This window comes from Stegostoma tigrinum, chromosome 27 (assembly GCF_030684315.1).
Source record: "Stegostoma tigrinum isolate sSteTig4 chromosome 27, sSteTig4.hap1, whole genome shotgun sequence".
Classification (NCBI taxonomy): Eukaryota; Metazoa; Chordata; class Chondrichthyes; order Orectolobiformes; family Stegostomatidae; genus Stegostoma; species Stegostoma tigrinum.
In genome coordinates, this window is record NC_081380.1 from 21280812 (window position 1) to 21308763 (window position 27952).

The following is a 27952-nucleotide window of genomic DNA, read 5'->3' on the forward strand; positions in this document are numbered from 1 at the left end:
AAATCATCGAAAATTGTTAACATTAATTCTTGGCTCTTGTCCTTATGTCAGAATAATTTTCCTTCATTTAACTAAAGTCTAAACTAAACTCAACATTAGATAGTTAACAATCAGCTGACTATAACTATTCCATGCATTAATTGTCAAGGGACAGAACATAAAACTATGTTTCTGTTTCATTCTTCTTTCTTGACATAGAGACTTGAGGTGGGCACTTACACGTTGTAACAGGACTACATGAGTACCGAACTTAGGAACTGCTAGCTTGTCTGTCAGTTTTTGTCAACAAAAGTGGAAGATTTACACTTTATCATAATTATGATACGAGACGCTAAGGTGTTTAATGGAACACAACAGTGAAAATGGTTGAGTATTAATGTGTTTATGTAAAATAGTTTATGGGTTTGCCTTTTCGTACTATAGCATTTTTCAATTGGCCCTCCATAAAGCCCAGAAATGTGTGAGTTAAGATTTGTCTGATTTTAGTTGCTGAGAGATGCAACAAGAATTCTGTCACATAACCTTCAGGTTATGAAATTGTTTAACTAAATATTTTGTGTTAATAGTTAACTTCAGCTCATAGAGGATGGAAGCCTGCTTATGGGACTAACCTCTGATGCTTAACACAAGGAAATATGTGATGCTAAACCAGTGGCATTTGTAAAGTAACCATAATCAGATTTCTTGGTGTGGATAACTTTACTCTTAAATTCTCCTCGTAATAGACTGTTGTGAGATGTATATTTTTGTGGTGTCATTACAATTTTTGTCCAGTATTGACAGTTTGTTTATTCTTAATTCTAGGGAAAGCACCGATTCGGATGGCAGTTTATTTAAAACACAGCGCCCTGTTGTACCACTAAGACAGGCGAGAAAACGGGGCACCGGAAAATGTCCACCCAGATCAGCCAGAGATCAAACTGCAGAAAATACTGACAGCTCGACCGACTCAGATGACATTCCATACCGTCCAAATTATGTGATGGTTGGTCATGTAAGGAAATGGCGACAACACAAGAAATACAGAAACAAATCTGTTTATAAGAGGACTGGGCGTCCAGTAGGAAGGCCTCGATCATCCATAACCAAGGCTGAGAAGAGGAGGAGATTGAAAGAACGAGGGCTGCAGTTTCCATTTGTGCAAAAGGAATACGGAAGGAAGCATTTACCATTTAAGATGATTTTTGCCTATGAGGTACATTGTGTCTTATGCAGTAATGATTATAGTCAAGCATTCTGTTAAATACATTCTCCATTATATTTTTCAAATTATTATTCAATTGAAACTATTTGCATATCTTTTATTTGTTATTATCTTACTTCTGAAGCATATTGTGTTTAATATTGTTGTATGATCCCAATGGAAACTGATTATAAACCAGTCACTTTTTCTTTGCTTGGCCAAGTCCCTCATTTTAAAAGGGTTTTCAGGAGATGCGACTTACTCTAGTGAATGCTTAGATAAAGAGTGACAAAGTTAGCTTTCAATTGCCCTGGCTCATACTCTGAAATAGCCGCATAGAGTCCAGGTCCTGTCACCAAGTCACCCTTTATTTACAGTACACTAATTGTGGCGAGCCAGTCCTCAACTGAGGAGATTCTACTCTTCTGGTTATATTTGTCAGCCAGGTCTTTCCTGATGGCCCAGCTTAACAACCCCAATCAAGAACCTTGTAGTCAACAAGGTCCACCTGGTCCCAATCATTACATACTCAAATTGATTAAAGGGCTGTAAGTAGAGAGTGAAACATACAAGATTTCAGTTGTCAGTAGCTACAAAGAAAATTCTACTTAGCAACCATCAGGTCACAAAATTATTAAACTATATAATTGGAAATAAAACTGGTTTCCTACTCGAGATCTGCTCTCGATGGTATTCCAATTCTGTCTGTCATGTGCCATCACCACACATTGACAGTAGTTTGTCTGTAATAATAAAACTATTAACAGGCTAAAGAATGGGTTTCCGGTTATTCTGTCAGTGCAGCTCTGAGAGTGGATGTTTTGTCCAGTCATTAGTAAATTAGTAATGTGTAATATGGAATGCTGAATGGAAAGTTTTAAAATAAAAGATCTGGAAAGTTAACTTTAGGGACCAGCAAAGTTTCTTAAAGAAATGTGTTTTTTTTTACTGCAGGCATTCTTAATGGGCTATTTTCTTTTCACCTTGAGGTGATGGAGGAGAGGGGGCTGTTGCTTCTTTGCGTTATTTGGTGCTTTTTCACACATCTCCAAAATACATTTTCTTAACATCCATAGATTTATTTAACGTCCATCAGATTTGCATCCATTTGGTGGTCTGCTTGCTTCCAATTCTCACCTTCTGGCTCTGGTCCTGGGAAGTAAGCTTTTATCCCTCAGTGGCCAAGATTACCTTTTCCTGCGCTTGTGCAATCACACATGCTGTTCAATGCTACCAGAGTTATTGAGAAATTAATTTTTCCACTATCCTGGTTTTTCACTTCATCTTATTTCTGTTCTTGTTGGCATGTTTGCAGGTGCAGTTGTGGCTCATTTGGCAGTATTCGTGCCTCTCAGTCACAAGGTTCTGGTTCAAGTCCCACTCTAGAACTTGAGCACAGAAATCATAGCTGTCGTCTTTTGGGTGAATTGTTAAATGGAAACACCATCTGCCCTCATCGATAAATGTAAAACATCTTCTGGCATTATTCCATTGAAGAGCAGGGGAGTTATCCCTGTATCTTTGCCAATATTTATCTCTCATTCAGCAACACTGAAACAGTTTATCTGGCCATTCTCACATTTCTGTTTGCTGTGTGCAAATTAGCTGCCATACTTGGTTGTAATAGTGACGACACTATGACTATTATTTAGAGTCATACAGCGCGGAAACATGCTATTCAATCCAAACAGTCCATGCCAACCGTAATCCGAAGTTCAACTATTCCCACCTGCCTGTGCTTGCCCTGTTTCCTTCCAAACCTTTCTCATTCATGTACCTATCCAAATGTCTTTTACAGGTTGTAACTGTACTGGCATTCACCACTTCCTCTGGAAGTTCATTCCACACATGAACCACTCTCAGTTTAAAAAAGTTGACCCTCATGTCTTTTCTAAATCATTCCCCTCTCACCTTAAATCCCCCTCCCGAGGGAAAAAACACCTGCCATATCTATGCCCCTCATGATTTTATAAACTTTTATCAGGTAACCCCTCAATCTTCTACGAGCCAGTGAAAGAAGTTCTCGCCTCTCCTTATCACGCAAATCCTCCATTCCCGGTAACATCCTGGAAAGTCTTTTCTGAACCCTCTCCAGCTTTATAATATCCTTATAACAGCGGGACCAGAACTGGACACAGTACACTAGAAGAGGCCTCACCGGCATCATGTACAGCCTCAACATGACGTCCCAACTCAAAGGTCTGAGCAATCCAAGCAAGCACAATAAATGCTTTCTGAACCACCCTATCTACAAGAGATGCAAACTTCCAAGATTAATGTATGTGAAGCCCTAGGTGTCTGTTCATAGAAGAAGCATAGAATCCCTGCAGTGTGGAAGCAGATCATTTGGCCCATTTGAGTCCGCACTGACCCTCCAAAAAAGCTTCCCAGTCAGACCCAGCCCACTGCTGTGCAACCTCATGTTTTTTTTTCCTCCCTGTCCCTTCCCCTCCTCTTTCCTTCCCACAACACTACCCAAGGCCCTACTTTTAATAAGTCCTGCTCTTATTTGCATTTATCCATATTGCTAATTGCTTCTTCCAGCGCACTAATTTTAAAATTCATTTATCTCAAAGTTGTCTAGAAATTCCTTCATGGAGTGTTCTTCCTATTTCTGCAATCTTCACAATGTATGCTCTGATTTACGCTGTGTTACAGCTTCTGCAGCCTATGCATTTGTAAGCTTCCCAAAACTTCATTCATTAGTGTGAATTGATTTTGAATATTTATAAAAGGGTGTTAACAAGCTAAAAATGAGTGGTTATATTTTGCTAGCTAATGAAAGAGAATTTCACATATGCTTGTTAACAAATTTATTACCAATATCAGCATCACAGTTCAATTTAAAAGGAAGTAAACAGAGTCCTTAACTAACGTTTAAATTCTCTTGATGTACAGCAAGCAGCTCTGTGTGGATTATTTACTTACATGAAGGAGCTAAAATGTCAAAAGCACCTCATAAAGTCCTTAGAAAAAATAAATGTAGACTGTCCAGACAGAGAGTGTGGTCCAGTGAGGCAATGCAAGTACTTGGATGAGAAAAGACCAGTTTCACCGATACAAGAAAGCAGGTAAGCCTGTATTTCAGAAGTGTAAAATTTCCCCTAGCTCCTTAACTGTGTATGCATGTGTACTGTGCTAATACTAGCCTGTGCCATATAATTCTTCTAGAAGATCAGTAGTATTACTTTTGGCTTGTCATCATTATGTTAAGGGTGTAGTTTTGTCTATTTGCTACTCAATGTAGGTTGAATCATTCAGAGCAGGAGGGTACACACTGTGTTCCGTAGTCCACCAAACAAACTGGACTTAGCACTGGAGATGGTAGGAACAATAGAATTGTTCTCAATACTCCCAGACAGAGAGCGGGAGGAAAATCGCCCATGGCTTCCACTCCTGTTCACTATCCAGTGACTTCTGTTAGGAAATACACGTACAAATGTCAGATAGGTACTGGATTGGGCCCATCTATGATGCTTCCTCGGTTGAATAGCACACTGACACTGGCCATCCAACTGTAGAAATGAGACATGGCCTCTTGGATGAGATACTGAGGGGGGCTCCACTTGTTTGAACTTACTACAGTGAGAGACTGAATGATTTTAAACATAAACACGGCAACTTTATTGAGAGGCATGGACCATGGCACATTGCTTTAAAACAAAGCCTGAAATTAAATTCCCTCATGAAGCTGTAGCTGTGTCACGATAGAGACTGCAAGCCAATGTTCTGTGGATAGAAGTAGAGTAAATTGGCTCAGAAGATTCCTGAATTAGTGCCACAAGACATTAGAACTGTGGTGGGTCGTAAATTCAATTTTCCCTTGAATGGAAGACTGCATTATGAGCAAGTAATAAGTAAATAATTGGAGAATGATAGAGAAAGTGCATCTGATGTTCTTCCCTACCTGCAACCAAGTTAAAGGTTGGAGCAGCTTGGGTATCCATCCACAGACTTGGTCACCAGCAAAGCTGTAGGGGCTGGGAGAAGTAAAGGTTAATCTCTATACCAAAAGAAACCCTGTCAATTTGAAGTGTGATACTGGTCAATGAATAGTTTTAGGTTGTTAACCACCAACTCAGCTGAATAATGTTTATAAAGGAGCATTAACAAAGTAAAAATACGTGTACTTTGCCAACTACTGAACAAAAACAAATTCACCTAAGATTGTTAAGGTGTTTATCACTAATATCAGTGCAATTTAAAAGCATATAAGTAATGGTTTATTAAGTATCATGTTTATAGCATTTATAAGAGTGATTCCTTTTGGGAGGGCCCAAAACATTTTTAATTTTTCAATTTTTGGAATGGATTCACTATTAGTGTAACGTTCAGTGAATAGTGTAACAAGTAGATGTACACAATTTATCGCCAATTCCTGCTTCCACTTATTCTTTAATCCATATCCTCTAATCTGCATTTTTGATATTGTGCCAATTTGGATTGCTTGAACCAGGAGCTGTAATTTCTGATAAATCCTGATAAAGTTGGCTGACAATATCAATTAATGATGGTTCTGATAATTGTATTGCTTTCCATCAATGAGAATGAATGATGCAATTCATTTTCCTATATAATAAGCAATTAAAACATTCTCTTTGAGTTTAAGACTAAAGCAGATCTCCTGGTAGTGCTCCTTACATGGTAGAGGACCAGTCTGAGTTCCAATTCCTGGTAGATCAGACTAAAGTGACTGGCTACTCTTGCTTATGATGAGAATCTCATCGATTTACTTCCTGCATTTTATGTCGGGCTACCTGCTCATGGTGATTCTATGCTGAAACTGACTAGCTCCACTTCTTCTTTCTAGCTTTGACTTAAAAGTTTGATCTTCATTTGTTATAAATACATATTGTTTTTAAATGTTCTGCAATGACAACACTTGTATTTTGGATGGCTGACACTGTTTATTTTCAAAAATTAAGACAGATGGATGCATATATCAGTATTTGCAAGTATTTCCAGGGAACAAACCACATGATAAATCTGAAGCTGTTTTCAATTTACGATATTCACTCCCTGTCACAGAAGGATTTATTGGACATCTTTAAAACCACATAATTCATTCTTGTTCGGTGATACACGTAAGAATTAGTTTCCTTTCATAGCCATCAAATCTGATTAGTTGGAGAGAACTGTGATGGTGCCTCAGCTTGACTTGGGGATTTACTTTTAAATCGACATTTTAAAACAACATTCCATTGTTCACTTCTGTCAATAATGTGACAATACTTAAAGCAGCAATTTTGTTATTCTTTCATTTAACATGTACTTTAATATAAACCGCTATGACAATAATGTTTTTAATGTTACAGTGATGAAACCTGCATTGAAGACTTCGATAATGAAAACACTTTCGGTGTAAAAGTTGTGGTAACTAAATTACTTATATTGGATATGTAGTCTCTGCAGGATTAGGTTTAATACAGAATGGTACTTTATATTTATGAATCGGGAAAAGTAATAACTGATACTACACTCAAATCAAGGGCATCTATCAGATTTACAAATTAAGTATACTGAATCACAAAGCGTATTTGCCTATAATTTAGTTTCAATGCCCACCTTTAAAAAGTAGTTAAATTTATTGAACGCAATTTATTCATTGTTTATATTAAGATGGAAGGCATTAAATATTTCCTCCAGTGAAGGTATTTGTAAGGCATGCAACTGTGAAAACTTCAATAAAATGTTATCTGAGCACAGTATATTTGTGCGTTGGCCCAAAACAAGACAGCCAAAACAACTTTGTATTTGAAGAATTGTCTTACATATCATCTTTTGACTTTGAAATTTTTTTTATTGTTCCCTCTCTTTCCATTAATGTTTTTTTTTGCTAAACACGTAATCAATTAGCTCATTACAAAACCTGCTACTCATTTCCCATCCCACATTGTATTTACTCATCATCCTTGTTCTCAATGAACTGCATTGGTTTCCGTTCCCCAACTTTTAAAACTTTTAAAATTCTCATCTTTGTATTTATATTCTTTCTTGGCTACTTCTGGAACCTGCTCTAGCATTATGATTTTCCACTTTATGTTGGACAACAGGGGAGTAAAGCAAGACATAGAGGTCAATGAGAAAAAATGTTCTTGAAATATTTTTGATTTAACAGCCTAGTCTAATTCTCAAAGCACTGGGACAGTGAAAACTAGCAAATAAAGCTAGCATCCTATCTATCATGGTTTCAAAATAGGGTTCAAATGTTCATTGATTTCTGTCTGTTTGAACTGGCTATCCCTTGAATTGTCTGGGTGTAATTTTCCTATTTTCAGTTCAAGTATTTATAAGAATGAGTCTTATTGCTTCCACATTACAATGGGTCAGAGCAAAGTTTCTCACGTAGTCTTCAGCTCTTTACATCATTAATAATCCTGGGTGCCTGTTTCATGAATCTCTCAGCAGGAGGGGAGAGTGCTCACCAGAGTCTGCACCTTCTGGCTTTCATGCCGCTGATGCCATGTTTCAAGCCCAACTGCAACCCACTTCAGATGCTGCAAAGCAGAAAATGCCCCTCACGTTGTGGTGCCCTACCATTAACCCTGAGGACATGGCCCAGAGGAAGTGAAAGCTCACCCCCAACGTCACTGACAACCTGGCGGTCTCAGTGATGGGGTAGTGGAGAGGAGGGCAGTCATTTTTTTCTGTACACTGCCACAGTATACCAAGCCACCAGGCCAAGCCAGCCTGAGGTCACATTGCAGCCTGGGTCAGTGCTGTTTTCTAAGTGAAGTAGGTCTTCTAACAGAGCAGCAAGAAAGTTAGTTGTCTTCTGTGCTCCACATCTCTCTGCTAGCTCTCACTCTCAGGGTCACCACTGTGCACACATCTCACCAGTGCTCACGGGCTACAACTCTCATTGCATGCATCATACCCACTCAATAGCTCCTGCCCACCTTAGCCTCCCAAACTAATAATCCTTCCTGTACTCTGTGTCTCCTGCTTACCACCTTACCTGCTCCTACATCACTTGTAACTGCTCTACCATCCACTCCCACTGTACTCCATCCCCTCACTTCATCTCACTACAGGAAAGTTGAGCCCACCCTCAAGAAGTGATAGCAGCACAGCACCCTAACCAACCTGCCAGGTATCCCATGACTGGTTGTATTTGATCTGCATCACTGATTATAGCCCAATTCCCAGTCTACAAAGACACAGATTCCAGCACTCTAGCTGGGGTAAGTGCCTGACTGACTGTGGGCAACAGTCTGAACTGGAATGTGATGTGCCCTTTGACTGACTGGTACCCCTTGACTGACCTGAGTCCCTCTTTGCCTTACCATAGACTCCTCCACTTTGACTTTCACACTTTGTCATTTCCTCAGAACACATGCAGTATGTTTACCACGTGCTTCAGATGTGGCGTTGATATGGCACAGTGCTACATGGCCATACATCCATCCCCTTAACTGTTCAATGCTCCTCACCTTGACAGACTGCCTGCCTTTCCCTCTGCGCTGAAAAGCAATGCAAATCACAGAGAGTGGCAACCTGTAATTGAGCACTGAAGACCCTGTGTGCTCAGGAAGCAATGTTATGAAACAGAGACTGGCAGTCTATAAGTCAATGACTGTTTGCTAAGAAAGCGATATAGTTAGTGGTTGGTTAGCCTCCAAGTTAGTACAAAGTAAGTGCTATGAAAGTAAGCCATGAGCCACAAGATGCATCCAGTGTAAATATACGAGATGTGTGTGTTTCTCTGTTTCCAAAACAACCTGCAAAACACTGGTGTTGAACAGCTAAAATGGTATCTGAATCGGTCTGAGAGCTGGCTTAGTGTTGTAGTAAGGCTGGTAGGTTGCTGCTGCCATGGAGAAAGGCTTGATGAGAATGGTGGGCATGGATCAAGCAGCAACATAGTAGTGAAAAGGCTGGCTGGGACAAGCATTCAGAGAGATACTGTAGTTGACAAGTACCTGCTGTGATTTACATGTCAATAAGTGGTGCTCCACAACTTATCAGGACTGGAGGAAAGAATTTGGAAGTGGCATATAAATAAAGCAAGTTGTTGTTTAATGGGATTGAAATAAGTGGAAGTAACATTGTCACTGCTGAATGGTGAGATTCTGAAGTTTCCATTTAAGGCTTGAAGGGAAAGTCAGGAGAAATGTTGATGCTGAGATTCTGATTTTTCTGTGTATTTTCTCGCCATTGCTAACACCACACAGGGGCTGAGGGATGAATTCTGGCTAATAGCTTATATTTTTCTTGCCCTATTCTTGTTGACTTACTACCATATTGATTTATTTTGCTGTACATTCCTACACTGTACAGGAGTATTTGGTCATCACCAGCTCTTCAAGAGCATTTAGGGATGGGCAGCCAATGCTGGTCCAGCCACCTAGGCCCTTATCCCATAAATGAATAAAGAAGTGTCTGATTCTTAGTCAAATGGTTCCTGGCGGAATAAAAAGGTTCTCCTAAGAATGAGCAAGAGGCTGTCACTTACAATACCTTTTAAATCATTGTCTTAAACTGTATTGTAAAATATAATTCTCAAAACTTACACAGTAATGATTCAGTTCAGACTTGTTATCCCAATTTGTAAAACATACCAATCAATGAATGCATAATTCAGTTTACAACTAAAACTTAACCAAAGATGTATTTTGCCACATTGAAAATATTGACTTGATGTTGTTCATTTTTTCATTAGAAATAAATCAGATTGTGAACCTTAACTCATGAATCATGATTTGAACAGTCGAAACCTCTGATTTTATTTCATGGTATATTCAGAGTTTGTTAATATTTAACATTAGATGATTCCGAAATATTTGAATGGTTGTTTTGTTACCTCCGAACTTGAGTATTTCTGAAAAGCAATATGCATTTTGTCAATGTTTTTCATCTTGTACTTGACAGGTGGTCTCGTAGGAATAACAATTCAAGGGGAAAACTAACATTCATCTGTTTAAGAGGAAAGTGTTGATTCATTGGTATACAAGCTCTGGTACAGGTTTTGCCATGGAGAATGCACCAATTATTGGGTAATACCCTCACCAATCAGAGCCAATCTGCTTTGTTTAAGATTTAAACAAAATCTGGCCGTTGCCTCTGAATCGTCATTAATTAGTGCATTCTCCACAGCAAAGCAACTACCAAACAGGATCCAGATGCCAACCAATCAGCACTCTCCTCTTGTAAGTATAAATATAATTTTCCCTTGAATTGCTATTCTTGTGAATAGTCTTGATTTAATACTAGATGAAAAGCTTGGAAAAGATGACAGCGTTTTGGCAGTTTTGACACTTTGTGACTTGATTATTGTAGTGTTCTGAAACCTAATTAAAGTTTTGTAGCGTATTTGGATTCCTGATCTACTAGTCTGAAATTGTTGTCTCTATCTTACTGTTCACAGTATCTCTATTGCCACTCCAACACTTCAAGGCTAATGTACATAGACAGCATTTGAGCTAATTCATTCTTTGTTCACAATATTTGTTTTATTTGTAGGATAACAGCTGTTTTGTAATGGAAAAGTTTGGGAAAAAGAAAAAGAGCCTGAGGGAAAAAAACTCCGATGACAAAAATAAAGACGAATGTATACCTAATGGTGAAGGTAAAGCCATTGAGAAAAATAAATCAGTAACAGGCCAACAAAATAATACAGAGTCTTCCTCTACCTGAAAATTGTGACAGAACAATTGGCAGCAATGATAGCCCATTGCTTAATCAGCCAGTCTACAAAGAATAAGTGTATCATTTGATGAACTGGAAAATGTGAAAACACAGGCATCTTTCATTTTCTGAAGAATCCCAAGATCAGTGAACGTTCAAAAGAATGAGACAGAATGGTGGTTATCACATAAAGGAAAGAATTCTAGAGCGATTGGAAATTGAGTCAGTGCATCCAGTCCCTGTCATCAGCATCTCTGCAAGAAATGTTTCCTTTGAGCAGAGTGAACCAATCGAACAGCTTAACAATGATAAAAATTTATTGTCAATATCTAAAGGAAGATGAATAACTGCTAATGGGAATGACTATTTCATTGACTAGCCATTACTAACCTTTTTTTTAATGAACAGGTCACCTGTTGGACTGGAGAATTTAATGAGTATCATAATGGCACTCAATTAATATTCCTGCTAAAAATGGTTTTCACTGCAGTGTGTGCATGTTCATAACTGAGAAACTGAGATCAGTAACTTACAGTTGGCTAAAATGTCTGTAAAAAGTCATCTTGTATTCATTTTGAGGACTTTCTGTTGTCAAGAATATACAAGTTAAAAAATTACGCAACTAAGTAGATACTTGTCATGCTGTGGGCACACCTTGTGCAAAGTGAAAAATATACTTGCTGTCCAAACAACAACTCGATATACTGTGCAAACTAGAGTCTGGCTAAGAAGTAGTGGCACCTAAAATATTGTTTTAAAAATAACCTAATAAGCAAACATCAAGTATTTATAATCCAAATCTATAGAATATGCAATTAATTATTTAATTTAGACCTTTGCTATTTCACCAGTAATTATTTCTGCAAGAAATTTATTTTGGCAGACGTTGAATTGAATTGAAAATTGGTACTGGAAATTGAACATAAGATTACATTTGCAGGAATTGTTTTGTGTGAGCATTGTGGTAGACAGTGCTGAATAGCAGTCTCTTGCGGATGTGCATGACTTAATCTTCAGTGACACTCATTTTTATTTTGTTGAATGCTACAGAGAAACACTTAGTTTGTGTGATTAATAAATGGATTATTAAGTTGAACTTTTGATGGTTTTATACATTTTACAAATAATATAGCTAAAATTGGTCTTTTCAACCTGGAAATGTCATTTTTGAATGAGGTTTTGAAGTCTTGGTTGGAAGAATTGAAATACTTTGATTCTGAAGACTCCACCTGAATACTTCTATTTTTAGCTTGATTTTCATTACAATATGTAGGCAAAAACTGCTAACAATATGGTTTGGATTTATGCTTAAAAGATGCCACATCAGTTCTATTGTTGGTGTTGTTAAAATGTTGCATGTGTTTATTTAAAAATAGTAACAATTTCTTTTGTCAAGTTTTATGTTTACAAACACCAATAAAGCCCTATACGCAAAAAATCTTAATGTTTTGTACTCCTTGTGATTCTGTCAGGTTCCACACCTAGACATAAAGCATTCCTGTGTCAAAATATGTGTGAGAAAACATGACAAATGAATGGAATCTATCAAACCTGTTCTTTTCCACAACATACAATTGGCTTGAGATGTACCTACTGTAATTCCATGATATTTATTGCCATGAAATCTATCCAGCTCATTTAATCATCTCAAAATGTTCTGTAAATTGATTGAAATTGCTGAGCACACAGCTGACACTTTTTCCATTGCCTTTTATGTTGAATATTTTCTAGATAAATAAATTATCACTTCTAGTCTGCAATCCTCCGATGTTCCAGCCTGCTATTTCAAGCTATGAAGGCTTTCTCTCAACTGCTATATCAGTGGTACACTCCATCCCATGTTTCTTTTTTTGTCATCAAAACCCTCTTCTGTTATCTTCACCTCAAAGTTTTACTTTTGCAATACTCAAGCTGATCTTCACACATCAACCCTGTGAGGAATTTGCTCTGCACTGGTGAAAATCTCAGTAGATCTTGTGTGAGGATTTTGATCTCTCATGCCTCATCTACTGAAACCTTGGATTATGAAGATAAGCCAGGATAAAGTAATCTGAAGATAGATAAGCGTCAGAGGAGCTGAATCATTCTTATCCCGTTTCTACTCACCACTCTAATGTCACATTACGGTTCACTGAACGGCCCTCAATTGCTTTTGTGGGGAATGATGTTGAAGTTCATGATAGGAATTTGGAAAATCAGGTTTTTACTTATATATTTTGATCATGATTGTTTTTCCATAAACTACCAGGTATTCTCAAACCCAAGCTGTTGGACAGCTTATAAGGTGAACATTTCTAAATTTCCATGACAAATATTAACCAAGAATTTCTAACTTAGGTGCCGTGTTGGCTTCAGAATTGAATAGAGAACTGATTTTATTGATTTTTGCATAAGATACTTTGTGTGCCCAGTTAAATAACATCCTACTACCTGCCCCCATTCACATAGAATAGCGGCATTTTGCATTTGACACTTTTTGTTGACTTACAGATTTTGATTATTTTCTATTTCCTTTACCTTTCTTGCCCTGCCAAAAGACCCCAAATTTACTGAGTTGTTGAAAACTATGCCAACCTCAGCCAGAATTGGCACACTTTCCAATAAGTCAAGGTTGGAGGTTCAAGCCTTGCCTCATGTCACCTACACATTACATTCAATGTGGTACTGAGAGTTGTGTGCTTGATTGCCTATTCAGGTAGATGTAAGTAATGCCAAAACATTACTTTTAAGATGAGTGAGGAAATTGTCCCATAAATACAGAATAATTGGTAAACAATTTTGTTGCTATGTCAGAGGCATGCTATTTTTCTTATCAAAAATGTAATTCAAAAGAATTTTCACATTCTACAAACATGAAAGGTGCTGTATAAATGCAAACCAAAAGAACTGCGGATGCTGTAAACCAGGAACAAAAACAAAGTTGCTAGAAAAGTTCAGCAGGTCTAGCAGCATCACGAAGGAGAAAACAGAGTTGACATTCAACCTTTTTATGTCAGCCAGGCTTGTGTGATGGACCAGATTAACAGCCCAATCCAAGAACTCATTCTGAGGTCCAGCTAGCTGACCTCATTACAATCAATATACTTTTCTGATGTCTTCACATAAAACATAGTAACATCTGTTTTTTCCTTCACAGGTACTGCCAGACCTGCTGAGCTTTTCCAGCAACTTTGTTTTTGTTGCTGTATGAATGCATATTCATTTGATATTAATCTCTAATGCATACTGTGACAAAAGTAAAAAGACACATTTTGTTCATCACAATTTCTTTCTTCAGTGCCATATGTCTGCGAAAATATTGCCATTCATGTTTGGATCAGAGCAAACAAGATTTGCTGAAGTTTAGAGTGATTTGCATATATGACGGTAAAACTCAGGAGCAGAAGTAGGCCATTCAGCCCACAGAATTTGCTCTGCCATTTAATGAAATTGTGGCCGATATGATAATCCTCAACTCCACTTTCTTGTCTTTAGCTCATTACCCTTGATTCTCTTACCGATTTAAAAATCTGTTTTAGCCTTAAATTTACTTAATGACCTAGCCTCAACAGTCCTCTGCAGTAAAGAATTCCACAGATTCAGTACCCTCTGGGAGAAGAAATTCCTCATTTCTGTCTTAAATGTGTAACCCCTGATTCTGACATTGAGTCGGCCTCAACTAAAATATTCTGCCAGTTCTCATCACTATGTTTTATGTGAAGACATCAGGAAAAATATAGTGATTGTAATGAGGTCAGCTAGCTGGACCTCAGAATGAGTTCTTGGATTGGGCTGTTAATCTGGTCCATCAGGGAGGCCTGGCTGACATAAAAAGGTTGAATGTCAGGAAATACTGACACTCTGCTGCCTGACTCTGTATGAGCTAGTACTATTACCTAAGGATGGGTCATGCAACAATAACAGGTGATGGGATACCTGCCATCTGTGTTATTTCAAAAGGGTGCAGAAAGGATTTACAAGAATAATTTGTAGAAAAAAATCAGTTACACAGATCAGAGAAACCGGGATTACTTTCCACGAAGAATATAAGTTTTAAAGGAAATTTTATATAAATGTTCAAAGATGTGAGGAGCCTATACAGGGAAAATAAACTATTCCCACTGGCACAAATTTTGAGATGTAGAGGATAAATTCTTTTCATGTAGCAAAATATTTATGGAACAGAATGCACAATTAGAGTTTAGTGGAGGCAGGTTGTGACTTTTAAAAGGTGATTAGATAGGCACATGGAGAGAAAAAGATGTGCAAGGGCTATGTGGAAGGAGCAGGTCAGTTGGACTGTGTTATTGGTGCACAGAGCTGGCAAAAATGACTGATTTGAAAGGCCTCCTTTTGTACTATAACCATTTTATGGTTCTAAGAATTAACTATCTCTGTCCTTCCTCCTTGACCTATCTGTAGCTTTATAACTTTAAAATTATTCAGTTCGTGGTGAGGTCTACATATCTATTTAGAGTGGGCAATGTTTTACAGGGAGCTTGGTGGGGAATTATTTCAATCATTAATAAGAGTATACTATATTTGTAAATCACAATTAAACTCTAATAGCAAGCAAGGAATAAAATTTTGTATCTTTCCCTAAGAAGTACTGATTCAATTAACTGATTTCTTCCTAAATTTCTTATTTCTAGATATAACCTCCAGGATTCCTACTCCAAACCTTTCTTTCTCTACTTAAGACAGTCGTAGTCATAAACATACAGCACAGAAACATTCCCTTCAGTCCAACCTGTCCACGTCAACCAGATACCCTATATAAATCTAGGCCCATTTGCCAGCATTGGGCCCATATCCCTCTAAGCCCTTCCCATTCATATATCTATCCAAATGCCTCCTAAATGTTGTAATCATACCAGCCTCCTCCACTTCCCCTGACAGTTCATTCTATACATGCACCACCCTCTGTGTGAAGTTGCCCCTTAGATCCCTTTTAAATCTTTCCACGCTCACCTGAAACCTATGTCCTCTAGTTTTGGACTTCCCCACCCTGGGGAAAAGACCTTGACTATTCACTCTCTCCATGCCCCTCATGATTTTATAAACTTCTATAAGGTCAACCCTCAGCCTCCGACACCCCATGGAAAATAGCCCCAGCATACTCAGCCTCTCTCCATAGCTCAAACCCTCCAACCCTGGCAACGTCCTTAAATCTTTTCTGAACCTTTACAAGTTTCACAACATCCTTCCTATAGCAGGGAGACCAGAATTGCAAACAGTATTCCAAAAGTGGTCTAACCAATGTCCTCTTGTACAGCTGCAGCATGACCCCCTAACTCCTATACTCAACGCACTGACCAACAGGCAAGCACACTAAATGCCGCCTTCACTATCCTATCTACCTGCAACTCCACTTACAAGGAACTATGAACCTGCAGTCCAATACCTCATTGTTCAACAATACTTGCCAGGATCTTACCATTAGGTGTGTAAGTCCTGCCCTGATTTGTCTTTCCAAAACGCATTACCTCGCATTTATCTAAATTAAACTCCACCGGCGACTCCTTGGTCCATCTGATCAAGATCCTGTTGTAGTCCGAGGTAACTTTTGCTGTTACACTATCTTCCCTAACAGAAACATAGAAGATTGGAGCAGGAGGAGGCCATTTGGCCCTTCAAGCCTGTTCCACCATTCTTCATGATCATGGCTGATTGTCCAACTCAATAGTCTAATCCTGCTTGCTCCACATAATCTTTGATCCCATTCACACCCCACCTCCTCCCCCAAGTGCTATATCTGGTCACCTCTTCAATACATTCAATGTTTTGGCATCAACTACTTCCTGTAGTAATGATCTCCACAGGCTCACCACTCCTTGGGTGAAGAAATGTCTCCTGATCTCCATCCTAAATTGTCTACCCCAAATCCTCATACTGTGACCCCTGGTTCCAGGCAGATTCACCATAACTCATGTGGCACAGAACACGAGCAGTGTGGTGTAGAAATCATGCTGTGATCACTACATGGAATTTACTGTTTAGAAGCAGAACACTTGACCCATTTACCCACACTGGTGTCTGTAAACATCAACCGCCAATCATTTTATAAATTTTCCTGGAAAGATTTTAAATATTTCAGACATTGAAAAGAAAGCGTTTATAAGGATTCAAATAGAGTAATGTCTAACCATATTGTTTAAACTCTTCAATAAGGATGAATTGTTTGGAATGTAAACAGTAAATTGGTCAGTTAAGTGATAACATGGTTATGCTTGCATCTTGCAAAGTAACTTCCCTACTTTAAAAAAAAATTACATCATCAAAAACAAACCATTTGGAAACTGAACACTTTCAGTGAGAAATTTCAATTCACAATTTTTTTACGTTAGTTTTCCAAGAGGAAACTGTGTGCTGCAAAATTGTATTGCATTCCTAACAACTGCTTTTATTTTCATAGATCAAATGATGGCACTACACTAAGGAAAGTACTTTGGCATGAAGGGAGAATTCATATTGGAATCCAAGTGCAGAGAAAAAACACTAAAGTGAAAAATCATATTTTGATTGGAAATTTTCTATTGTTTAGCAACATATATCCTTTCACTAAATTACTATTTAATATTGGATATCATTTTGAATACTTCTGTCCACAATAACATGTTGGATATGTGAATAATACAAGCAGGGATTCCCAAGGCCAAATGGGCTAAGTGAGAGGGAAGCCACATTTCTGAAAAGGCATGGTCTTTCATATTGTGTTGAGGTTCGAGAGGTGGAGGGTGGGAAAGGTGTAAAAAGGGGAGTGTGGGAAATAGAGCAACAGTATGTACATGTGGTTAAAGTCCACTGTTTTAAGACCGGCTTCAGTTGCCACAAATTGCTCTGCCTTTTAGGGTGATCTAGAAAGATTAGAACAAAGCCATATTGTGTTCCTAAGATGCTGCTTGGCCAGCTGTGTTCATCCAGCTCCACACTTTGTTATCTTGGATTCTCTAGCATCTGCAGTTTCCATTATCTCTGATACAATTTTAACCTCACTGCGAAACCTCTTCCAGGGATGCCCAGCCCGAAGACGATACCCTCTTCTCTCCGGTCAAACCTCAGAGGATCTCTCTCTCACTGCAACTCTCTTGTAATCTCTTCTGCCTTGAAACTGCTCGACCATGTCCTGAAGCTCCTCTATCCATCTTCGATCCACCTCCCCTCCTCCCCCTCCCCCCTTTGCTGCCCAAAACGTCAGCTTTTGTGCTCCTAACATGCTGCTTGGCCTGCTGCGTTCATCCAGCTCCACACTTTATTATCTTGGATCAAATTGGGTCTCTCGGTTTCAGGCGATTCTCTCCTGTTTGAAGTGGTTTGGAGCAGACTTGTTAGCCCCAAAGATGTTCTGTGTATTGGCCAGGTACATATATGAAAGACATTGTTAAATTTGAAAGGGTGCAGGGAAGATTTACAAGGATATTGCCAGGGCTTGAGATATAGGGAGAGGCTGAATAGCCTGGGGTTATTTTCCCTGGAATGTAAGATGCTGAGCGTGACCTTTTACAAAAGTTCATGAAATCATGAGGAGCTTAGATAGTGAATAGCAAGGTATTTTCCCTCGAATGGGGAGTCTGAAACTAGAGGGTACAGGTTTTAAGGTGGGGGGGAAATTTAAAAGGGGGCTGAGGAGTAAATGTTCACACAGAAGGTGAGTGCGTGTATGGAATGAGCCACTAGAGGAAGTGATGGAGGCTGGTATAATTACAACATTAAAATCCATCTGGATGGGGACATGAGTAGGAAGAGTTGACAGGGATATGAGTCAAATGCTAGTAATTGGGACCAGATTAATTTAGGATATCTGGCGAGTTGGACCGAAGAGTCCATTTCCGTGCTGTGCGGTTCTGAAGAAGGGTCTAGGCCCGAAACGTCAACTTTCCTGCATCTCTGATGCTGCTTGGCCTGCTGTGCTCATCCAGCTCTACACCTTGTTATCTGAGCTTTTCCAGCAATTTGTTTTTGTCCGTGCTGTAAAACTCCGATTGTATGTGGGGACAGGCACCTCTGTTAAAAGTTTGATGGTTGCCAGCTCTGAAGTAATGATACTCGCCCTGGGAACTCCGACCGAGCTGTACAAGTTATAAATAACAAAGTGTGGAGCGAAGATAGCAGGCCAAGCAGCATCTTTTTCTGATGAAGGGTCTAGGCCCGAAACGTCAGCTTTTGTGCTCCTGAGATGCTGCTTGGCCTGCTGTGTTCATCCAGCTCCACACTTTGTAATCTCGGATTCTCCAGCATCTGCAGTTCCCATTTTCACTGTACAAGTTACAAATCCTGCTCTCTCACACGCCCTTGGTCAGGCAACCCTGTTCTCTCCAGTTTCGCCCACACTCTACCATCTGTTCTCATCCTTCAAGCTTCAAAACGGCGGTCACAGGGGCGAGACGGGGGGAGGGAAAAATCTCTGGGAAGCCCACCTCATCACCCACCGGACTTCTTTTTCTGAAGTACTTAGAACAGAATGAGGTATTTGGCTCCGAGCTCAATCTCCTTGTACTAGTCACAAACGGACAAAAACAGGCACCGCGCTTCAGGAGATGACTGAGTTCAACACAACTGCGGCTGCGCGGGGGTTGGTGGGGGTGGGATCCTCGGTCATTTCAGGGAGATAAAATATTACTTTATATTTATAACGAGAATAAGCCCTTATTTAGATCGGGCCCTGGGTCACTTCAATTTAAAAATAAAAAGTATAATTTTGGTGCGAGGTCGTGCTGGTGTGGCGGTGATCGCGCGGGCTATAAAAGGAGCGGAGCAGCTCCCCACCCGTTCTCTGTGCGTAATGGCGGCAGTTCAGGAGAGCGAGCGAGAGGTGGGTAACGGCTGAGGGAGCCGACCAACCGCCAAACTCCTTCGGTTAAAATCATCGAGGCGTCCCTTCTCAAACAAACCCTACTTGTCACCCCAGAAATTCATGTCAGTGGTTTCCTGCGTGAGTGAAAAAGTGCCCACTTTTATTTTTCTTGTTTTCCCGCGGTAGGGATGTCAAATTCCAACGTGCCTTGTGTGCAAAGACAAAGACGTTGTGCTTTTTGTTATATTTGTCAGTGGATAAAAGTGTTAGCTCTGCGACCGAGAAGTGGTAGTGTCCCTATCTGTGAACAAGGGCGACCGGTTTATGTGCCACCTGGTCGAGAGGCGTGTTATATGGGGGGGGGGGGGTGAAGATAGAAACCCTTCCCGTTAAGGGCTGCTGTGGTAGTGTCCTGCCCTGTGGGCCTGGTGACCCTAGTTCAAGCCCCACCTGCCCTACAGTACGAAACGGAGTGATTAGACACTGCTAAGGAGTTGAGGCCGTGCTTCATAGGGGTTAGGCAACGGTTTGGGGCGCATAATGCCTGGGAAACCCGGCCTTACTTTCCCACCAGACAGCGGGGCTCTGGGCCTGCGCTCGCTGCCGCTGTCCCTCCCTCAGCCGGGTTTCTTCCGCTCTTTGTCCCGGGGGCGCGGCTGTTATTTGTCTTTATGCCCCCCGTCCCCTCAGTGAACCCGGCTACACCAAAACAGGCCATGCTTCCATCTCTGCACGATGACCATTGCATTGGTGACAATGAGGCCTGTGACAAGTCCCTAGGGCACCCCGCCACCTCTGCTAATCTTGTAAATATTGTTTCTCCCCTCCTTGGAAAAAAACAAACTCAGCATTGGTTTAGCCTAGTTGAAAAAAATTAAAAATCTAACCTGAGGTTTAGATCCAGGGATGGGCTTTTTTGCAATTCTCCGGCCATTATAGGAAGTTTAGGAGGCCACGTGTCGAACGATACCGACACGTGTAGGAAGCTTTGAACTGGGTGCCGCTTGTGTACTGTGTCCAGCATCAGAGGTGGAGTGTCTTCTGGATATTTTCAGAACGTGTTCACTCTGAGCGGTGAGTTCAGGCTGATGGATGCGCATTCAGAAGCGATGCGTCTCTTGAGGTCTTTGCATTTTAGTGACAGACAAATCTGTAACTTATTGTACGTTGTGCTCAAGGTTAGGAGGGGAAAGACTACCCCCTGCAGAATGATTACAGCGTGCGAATCAGTGAGACTATTACGGTACAATGAAAACAGGCAGGCAGTGAGACTTTTAACCAGCCTAGGATCTTTAGGAACTGGGGTGGAAGCCTTAAAATAAAGCACCAGTAGGAAAACAGTAAATGATTCCCATTTCATCCAGTGAGAGTAGGACAAAGGTAGGAGAAGTGAGGATGGTATAGAAGGACTTCATAATCTTGGTATTGGGAATATTATTGTCTTCCCATGACTGGACTGGGATCAGTATTTTGCAGGAGGACCACATTTGGTTGGGAAAGATTTTACTTAAATGGAAAATAGTTAATAATTTAGGTTGTAGTGTTGAAAGATTGGCATGCCCTTGGAGTAAGGACAAGATCTCCTTGACAAGATTTGAGAAGTGAAAGATGAGCATTCTACTGGAGGTGTATAGCTGTTTTTTGTAAAAAGTAAAGAAACTGATGTCATTTAAGGCACTTGAAGTGTTCTGTATCTCTCGTCTGGCATCTGGAGATTAAATTTTGTGTTAACCCTGTGCACACTTATTTCTTAGCTTTCAACTAGTCTTAATTGCTGACTTCAGTATGGAACCATGTTTGTGTGGATGCATCTGGCCTCTAACTGTTGCTTTGGAATTGTATCCTGTTCATCTGCCTGCATTGACTCCGCTTCCAAAAAGTAATAGGTTTATTCAAAATATTTTCTCAGACCTGAAACTAGCAAATGTCTAAAACTGCAGTTATGAAATCTTGAATGATCAATTTGAACAGTTCCTCATGACAGGAAATGAGTGAGGTGCATCTTTAAAAGGAAGGAATCTTTCAAAGTAAAGGGAATTTTGGAAGATTAACTTAAGTGCATCTACTATTTTATTAGACCTTGACATGCATGGATGAACTCCAAAACTTGGAGACACATTTAACCCACAGTTCTGTCAGTTTACTTAGTATCACTAGTGACTTGCTCAATTTTTTTTCTTCCTCCCCCTCCCCCTTTATTTGCAGCTGTTGCTGGAATATTTTTCCTTTTGAGGACAGAAAACATGCCAGCTCACTTCAATAAATCAAAGAACTGGGTGCTGGCAATCTTGAAACATCAGATGGCTTGAAAAACTCTTTTCTCTCCTCAGACCATGCCAAATTGCTGAGTTTCTCCAGCAATATTTGTGTCCCAGTTCACTTCTGTTAGCTCAGCTTTCATGCCCACATAGATGCTCTGTTATAGCTGTAAAATACTAGCCTGCAATCCACCCTTTCCTAATGTGAAATTTGCTGTTTGTCCAGATGTGCCTGTACTGAGGTCATAATTAAATCTGCCTGTTGCTCTTACTTGATGTTGAGGTCATATGTCAGATTATGCTGTTGAAGTCTTAAAGTTCATAATGTGTCTATTGCACCTTGTGTACTGATGTTGATAGGAATGAAATGTTGGAGGTGGCAAATGAAGTGCCAGTTGAGTGTGCTGTTTTGTGAAAGATGTCATACATTGTTTTTTAACAAATGGGATTGTACCTTATTTCAGATTGCTGTATCTGGATTTCTGTGAACATGAAATAGTTGAATAGAACTACCTCTTAAACTGAACTGTGGAGATCAAGATGTTGGTGAGAACCTTTTGAATTTGTGATCAGCACGTCGATCAAGGTTTTGTCGTTACTTAAATAGGCAGAAACCTGGAATTGAGTGCTGAAAGTAAACTCTTCTTTGCAACCCACGGCTGGTTACTGCCTCCCCCAGCTGTGTTACTATTAAGAAGGGACAATTCTTTGAATGACACTACTGCATTTAAAAGTGCTTTAAGCTAACTTTTAAAAAATTAAGTGTTCTGGCATAATTGAGATAGTTATTGCTTGAATAAGGTTTTTGATCTTGTTTTTGGTCAGGGCTAAATATACAATGCTTTATAAAACTGATCTTTTATCTTTGAAAACAAACAAGGTGGAAATTAAGCAAGAGTGAGTGGTCTTGCAACCTGAAAGATGGGCATATCTATCCTGTAAATTTGAAGAGGACTTTTTTCACTTAAAAGGTACTGAAGAGCACAACAGCTGAGATAAATGTGATTTTGAAAAATGTGAAATTTGTTTGACCGGTGTCATCTCAGTTTTGCTTGCATGTATAAAATATGAAACAGACATAAATTCAAAAATGTGATTGTAATAAAGGAAGTAACTCATCTTGGAAATGAATGTTCTCAATTTAGCCACTACTGCTTACCTCAACTTCTAGGGTTACATTGTCTGTGACTAGCTTTGATAAAAGGTTAAAAGTCCAAATTGTATAATTCAAATTCTTGGCTATAACAGGCTTTAAATATTTTTCAACCAAAAGACTGCTGGCTTTTTCAACCTTCTGTTCTGCAGTTGTGATGAATGCCAAAATGTTCAACTGCTCTGATTGACAGTGAATGACATGGCTTTCTGAACATGTTAAGCCTAACTTCTCAACAGTAGTACTTGGCAGTTGTCAATGCACAATTAATGTTTCGACATGCTAACAATGCCTGATGAAAGGGTCTGTAAATATTGTTTTTGCCATCAAATTCCTAGTGAGGTGGCTTCATTTGGAAATAAATTTTGTCTGTTGGCATGCTGAATTTAAAAATAAACTTTCTGCTAACTCTCAGAATGCACTTAAGTTGAATATCCAACAGTAAGATGGTGTAACATCAGTGCTAAAGGATGCCCCTCAGAATAGGATGAAGATGTGCTGTGATCAGGTGAGTGATGGAAATTGGGTTTAAGGGCATTTTAGGATTGGTGTTAAGGAATGTGGATTTTGAAGTGTGTGGGAGGAGGAGAAAAGATTGTGGGTCTTGGGTGATGGTAATAAATGAGCATTCATACAGACATAATTTCAGTGGCTGCATACATATGCAAGATTAAACTTTGTTTAATAAAGTCAGCAATGTAGGTGCTTCTTACACATGACAAATTTTGCTTTTATTTTTAAGTTGCCATACCACAGCACCTAAGTTAATAACAGGCCATAGAAAAACTTAGTTAATTGGTGATTAACTTAAGTTTGGGGTATGTTGGTAAACAGCCAAAACTGCCATGCAGGAGTGGGCAGAGACAGTTCTGAAGTCTGCTGATTTAACATTTGAGTTGAGCACTTGATACTTGTAGCACTGAGGGAAATGAGGTCTATCCCAACTGAAACTTCACAATAGATTTATGTTGTTGGAAATGCCTCAAAGAGTAAACTTTGTAGTTCTCGCTTTACTCGTTGGATTATGCTGTTAAACCAGTGAGGTTAAACTACAAAACAGTTGCCTAGTTTTCCATGGGTATTTCCTGAAGGGTGCTGGATCTGGAGTGCGGGCTTGTTGATTTTTGACAAACTGCTTGTATTTTAAAGGCCTTAAATTGTTTCCGTGCAGAATTCCGAGGGATGTCCAGTCCATGTGAGGAAATCTTTGGAAACTTTTATTCCCAGGTAAGGAAGTTGAAGCTGCTCCATTGGGGTGAGAAAGTCTGCTGCCTTCTGGAAGTATTTTTGTCAATTCCATCAGGTTCTATTCCAGGAGTCCTTGAGAAGGAAAGCTGCACATATAAATTTAATGTGAAAACAGGATAGAATGCAGCATTGCTAATGATACACTGGGTTTAAATAAATTCCTGCTGTGCTGTGCCTGTCTTTGAGTCAGTTTCTCACTCCCCACTCTTCCCTGATGGCCAAAGTTAATTTGCAGGACTACTGTTCAAGTGAGTGTTCTGTGGTGATGAGTTTTCTGTTCAACTGCTGTGTGAAAAACAATGAGCATAAATAACTTTGTTCTGAACAGGACTGCTTTTGTCATAACTCATATTTTATTAGATACAGGCTTTGATATGCATTTTGGATCTCATGGCTTTTTTCTCTTTAAAGCTGTCAAGACTGCTCAGAAGTAAATCACTTCCAGGCACTTGTTTACAGGTATGTCAAGTTATTCTTTATATTTAAAACTTGCATGTGTCTGAGATTGTTTTTAAAATGCACTGTTGTATCTGCATCCAGCAGTAGTTCCTGGTGGATGTTCATAAAACAGTGCTACACTAATTCAGCATTTTGCATCGTTGGTTGGCAGGCTCATTGTGTTTGTTAACTTGGTTTTTCTTGCTGGTACATGTAACACTATGTTGATCTGAATTAAACTTGGTATGTTTCAAGTAAAACCATTGTTTTTTTTAATTTAATAGGCTTGTCAGAGCTCGCCTGCAGTGATTGTTGCACTAGATTCTTGAACAGGTACAATAGGTTTTTTAGATAATAGCCTCTTAAATCCAAAAATTGAATAAATAACAGCTTGTCAATTTTCCAAAAGTTACTGTGACATTTTGGAGTTCTAAGCTGAAGCTAAATATGTAAGCAAGTTTTGAGAAGATTTGTAGCTCAGGTTGAGGTTCTGGATGTGGGTTTGCTTGCTGAGCTGGAAGATTAGTTTTCAGATGTTTCGTCACCATTCTAGGTAACATCAGTGAGCCTCCGATGAAGCGCTGGTGTTATGTCCCACTTTCTATTTATCTGTTTAGGTTTCCTTGGGTTGGTGATGTCATTCCCTGTTCTTTTTCTGTGGATTGATTTGGAGCCAATCTACCATCCTCTGAGAAAAAGAACAGGAAATGACATCACCAAAGCAGGAAATGACATCACTAACCCAAGGAAACCTAAACAGATAAATAGAATGTGGGACATAACACTAGTGCTTCATTGGAGGCTCATTGTTACCTAGAATGGTGACGAAACGTCTGGAAACTAACCTTCCAGCTCATCGAGTAAACTCACATCCAGCTAAATATGTAGTGTCACTTGGTAAGATAAACTACTTGTAATGTTAAACATTTGGTCACTTACCAAAGCTGCCAGAATGACTGTTTCTGATCTGCTGTGGAGTTGACCATAAAGAAACCATCCCAGCTGACTGCATAGTTTAACAATTGATAAGTTAGTTGGGAACATTACCCTGTTCCAAAACACAACTGTGCTTTGTAGTTTACTGCTGGCAGGCTGTAAACAAAACTACTAGATTTAATTGAGTTACCCCATCAATATTTGATTTCTTTTGCCTTCTCAATAGAAGTAAGCAAGCAAATGGGTAAATTATGGTTGAAGTATAAATTGCACACTGATCAATCCATGCAAAAAGTGGCACCATGTCTGATCACCTCTGCTTCTAGAGTGTAGGATCTTGTTCCTTATCCAATGGGTTAAGTCCCTGACTTGCCTGCAACAGTAGCTACAGTCCATCAGTGCCCCAAAAGCAATTGTCACCCAAAAATGCATTTGTGAAGAGCTAGCTTCACAAATCTTGATAGCATAAACATCCCAGTCACTCTTATCATGCATCTTAACTTGTTATGTAGCTTGAATAACATGCAAAAGTGTAGGGCAGCCTTAGAATTGTCCCCTATGCCATTTGTCCTAACCTCACCTGAAGCTTCTTGTCCCTTTTTAAACCATTCTTCACTAGTTGCAAGTTAGAACTACACATTCACTTATGTCAAGCTGGTGAGCTGTTATTTGGCCAGCCTGTAGTGTGGATTTTCTTGTTGGCCAAAAGCAGCTTGAGCTCAGACTACCTCGCTCCTTCTGAGTTAGCTATGTGCACTCAAACTGGAAGTTTTCCTTGTATTGGGTGTCTGTTTAGCACCTTGTCAGTAATAAACAGCACTTTGTATTGATTTCAAGTACAGAATTGACTCACTCGTGCATATTTTCCATAGGTTGGAGAACACCAGTAAAAGTCTTGATACCAAACAAAGGGGGGAAAGAGTATGAAAATATTTTGGGTTGACTTGGTGTTCAAATGGCTACTTGTATTCCAGGCAAGTGTTTTCTTTCTTAATTGCTTTGATTCTCCCAGCTCTAACACCTGCATATTGCTATCTGCAAGCACAAATATTTCATGTTACATTTTTGTGGTACTTGCTGTAGGTTCGGGCCTGGTCACTTCAAAGAGGGTTTTTGGTGCAAATCCAAAAACGCTCAACGCTATGACCAAAGAGTATCATCCTGTGTTAGTTCTGCATTCTTCATTGGTTTTGTAGTATATGCTCATGGGATACACATACACTTTAAAGCAAGGCTGAAATTTGAGCACAACCCCTACAACTTAACTATTAATGGCTAGCTTTAATATCTTGTCATTGTGCTAACCCTGCTGAGTTTCACTGAAATGAAACATGGTTACTAACTGGTCAAACCCTCTAAAATTTGATGAAACATCCTACTTTCTTTGATTCTGATATTGAGTTGGCACACACACTCTTCTCTCCAGGCACTTTGTTGTGCAAAAGGAACTTTTTAAAGATGTAATATCTACTGCATTGAATGCTTCTATGGAAATTTATCTTACTTTCTTTACTCTGCTTTAGGAAATTCTGAGAGCATAGAAAATGGAAACCAGCCTGAAGAGACCTAGTTAATGGTCACTACATTTAAAAACTAATTTTCTTCTGTAGTGAAATTTCACATGTACATTCACCATTGGCTGCATGCAATTGAACCTGGCTTTGGAAAGCTGTTAGTTCCTCTGGAAATGAAGCTGAGAATTTGCAATCTCCTTTAAGATGTGCATTTGGGTCATACACATTTGTAGCTTACTTATTTCATAATAAAGTAATTGGTAACCTGTGGTGTTTCAGTTTAATGTATATATTCCCTCTAATTTCATAATGTCTCAAGGTGAAAATTTCTCAACTGAATCAAGATTAGAATGGGTGGTCAGTGAACTAGGCTCTGACATCTTGTTTCAGAGAACTTGAATTTTTCAATAAAAGGGAAAACACAAGGGGAAGAGAACTTCTGAATATTTTGGCTAGATGCAAATTAGAAAACCTGAAGGTGGAGCAGAATGAACTGTTCTGATCACCACAAACATAACCTTTTTGTGGGTACTTAAATACCAATGCATTCAGATGTAGAGTTCAAAAGACATGGGTGCCAAATTTGTGGTGTTTGTATAGAGTCCATATTTGTTCATGGGTTATTACAAATGAATTAAATTGTGTTAAATCACTTTGGATAATTGAATTAGAGTATTTAACTACTAAACACTAACTGTTCCAATACAGTGTAACATCCCATAAACTCTTAGTAAAGGTAAATTCAGCTAAAGATTTTCTCATGCAATCCTCCAGTCAGGACAAAAACTTATAAAACAGTAGCAGGGAAAGATGTACTGCAGC

General features: G+C 39.3%; 1 protein-coding gene, 1 long non-coding RNA gene and 2 other non-coding genes across 14 annotated transcripts in view; all 4 read left to right on the forward strand.

Annotated features, from left to right (window-relative positions):
• Positions 1-12236, forward strand: part of LOC125464731 (TATA box-binding protein-associated factor RNA polymerase I subunit D-like) — a 17954-nt gene extending 5718 nt beyond the window's left edge. For 8 of the 9 annotated variants that reach the window (XM_048557474.2, XM_048557477.2, XM_048557478.2 and 5 more), the window contains 4 exons: positions 805-1195; positions 4082-4254; positions 6499-6556; positions 10646-12236. In XM_048557474.2, the coding sequence (XP_048413431.1) occupies positions 805-1195; positions 4082-4254; positions 6499-6556; positions 10646-10819 (796 nt within the window). In that variant the 3' untranslated portion in view covers positions 10820-12236. Of the gene's footprint in view, positions 1-804; positions 1196-4081; positions 4255-6108; positions 6476-6498; positions 6557-10645 lie in introns of those variants that run through there. The other variant, XM_059655500.1, reaches the window with a different exon arrangement.
• A 7267-nt stretch (positions 12237-19503) lies between these two features.
• On the forward strand, positions 19504-26594 carry LOC125464561 (uncharacterized). 3 transcript variants are annotated; one of them, XR_007250043.2, is made up of 8 exons: positions 19504-19601; positions 22306-22387; positions 22722-22812; positions 23410-23502; positions 24166-24221; positions 24654-24701; positions 24965-25013; positions 26489-26594. It is a non-coding gene; the product is annotated as an uncharacterized LOC125464561 (long non-coding RNA). The 3 variants fall into 3 exon arrangements; XR_007250044.2 differs by lacking the exon at positions 19504-19601 and adding an exon at positions 19608-19721; XR_007250045.2 differs by lacking the exon at positions 19504-19601 and adding an exon at positions 19781-20657.
• On the forward strand, positions 23922-24056 carry LOC125464807 (small nucleolar RNA SNORA18). The gene has a single exon (XR_007250095.1). It is a non-coding gene; the product is annotated as a small nucleolar RNA SNORA18 (small nucleolar RNA).
• Positions 24760-24895, forward strand: LOC125464803 (small nucleolar RNA SNORA8). Its single transcript, XR_007250092.2, has one exon. It is a non-coding gene; the product is annotated as a small nucleolar RNA SNORA8 (small nucleolar RNA).
• Positions 26595-27952: the final 1358 nt, after the last annotated feature.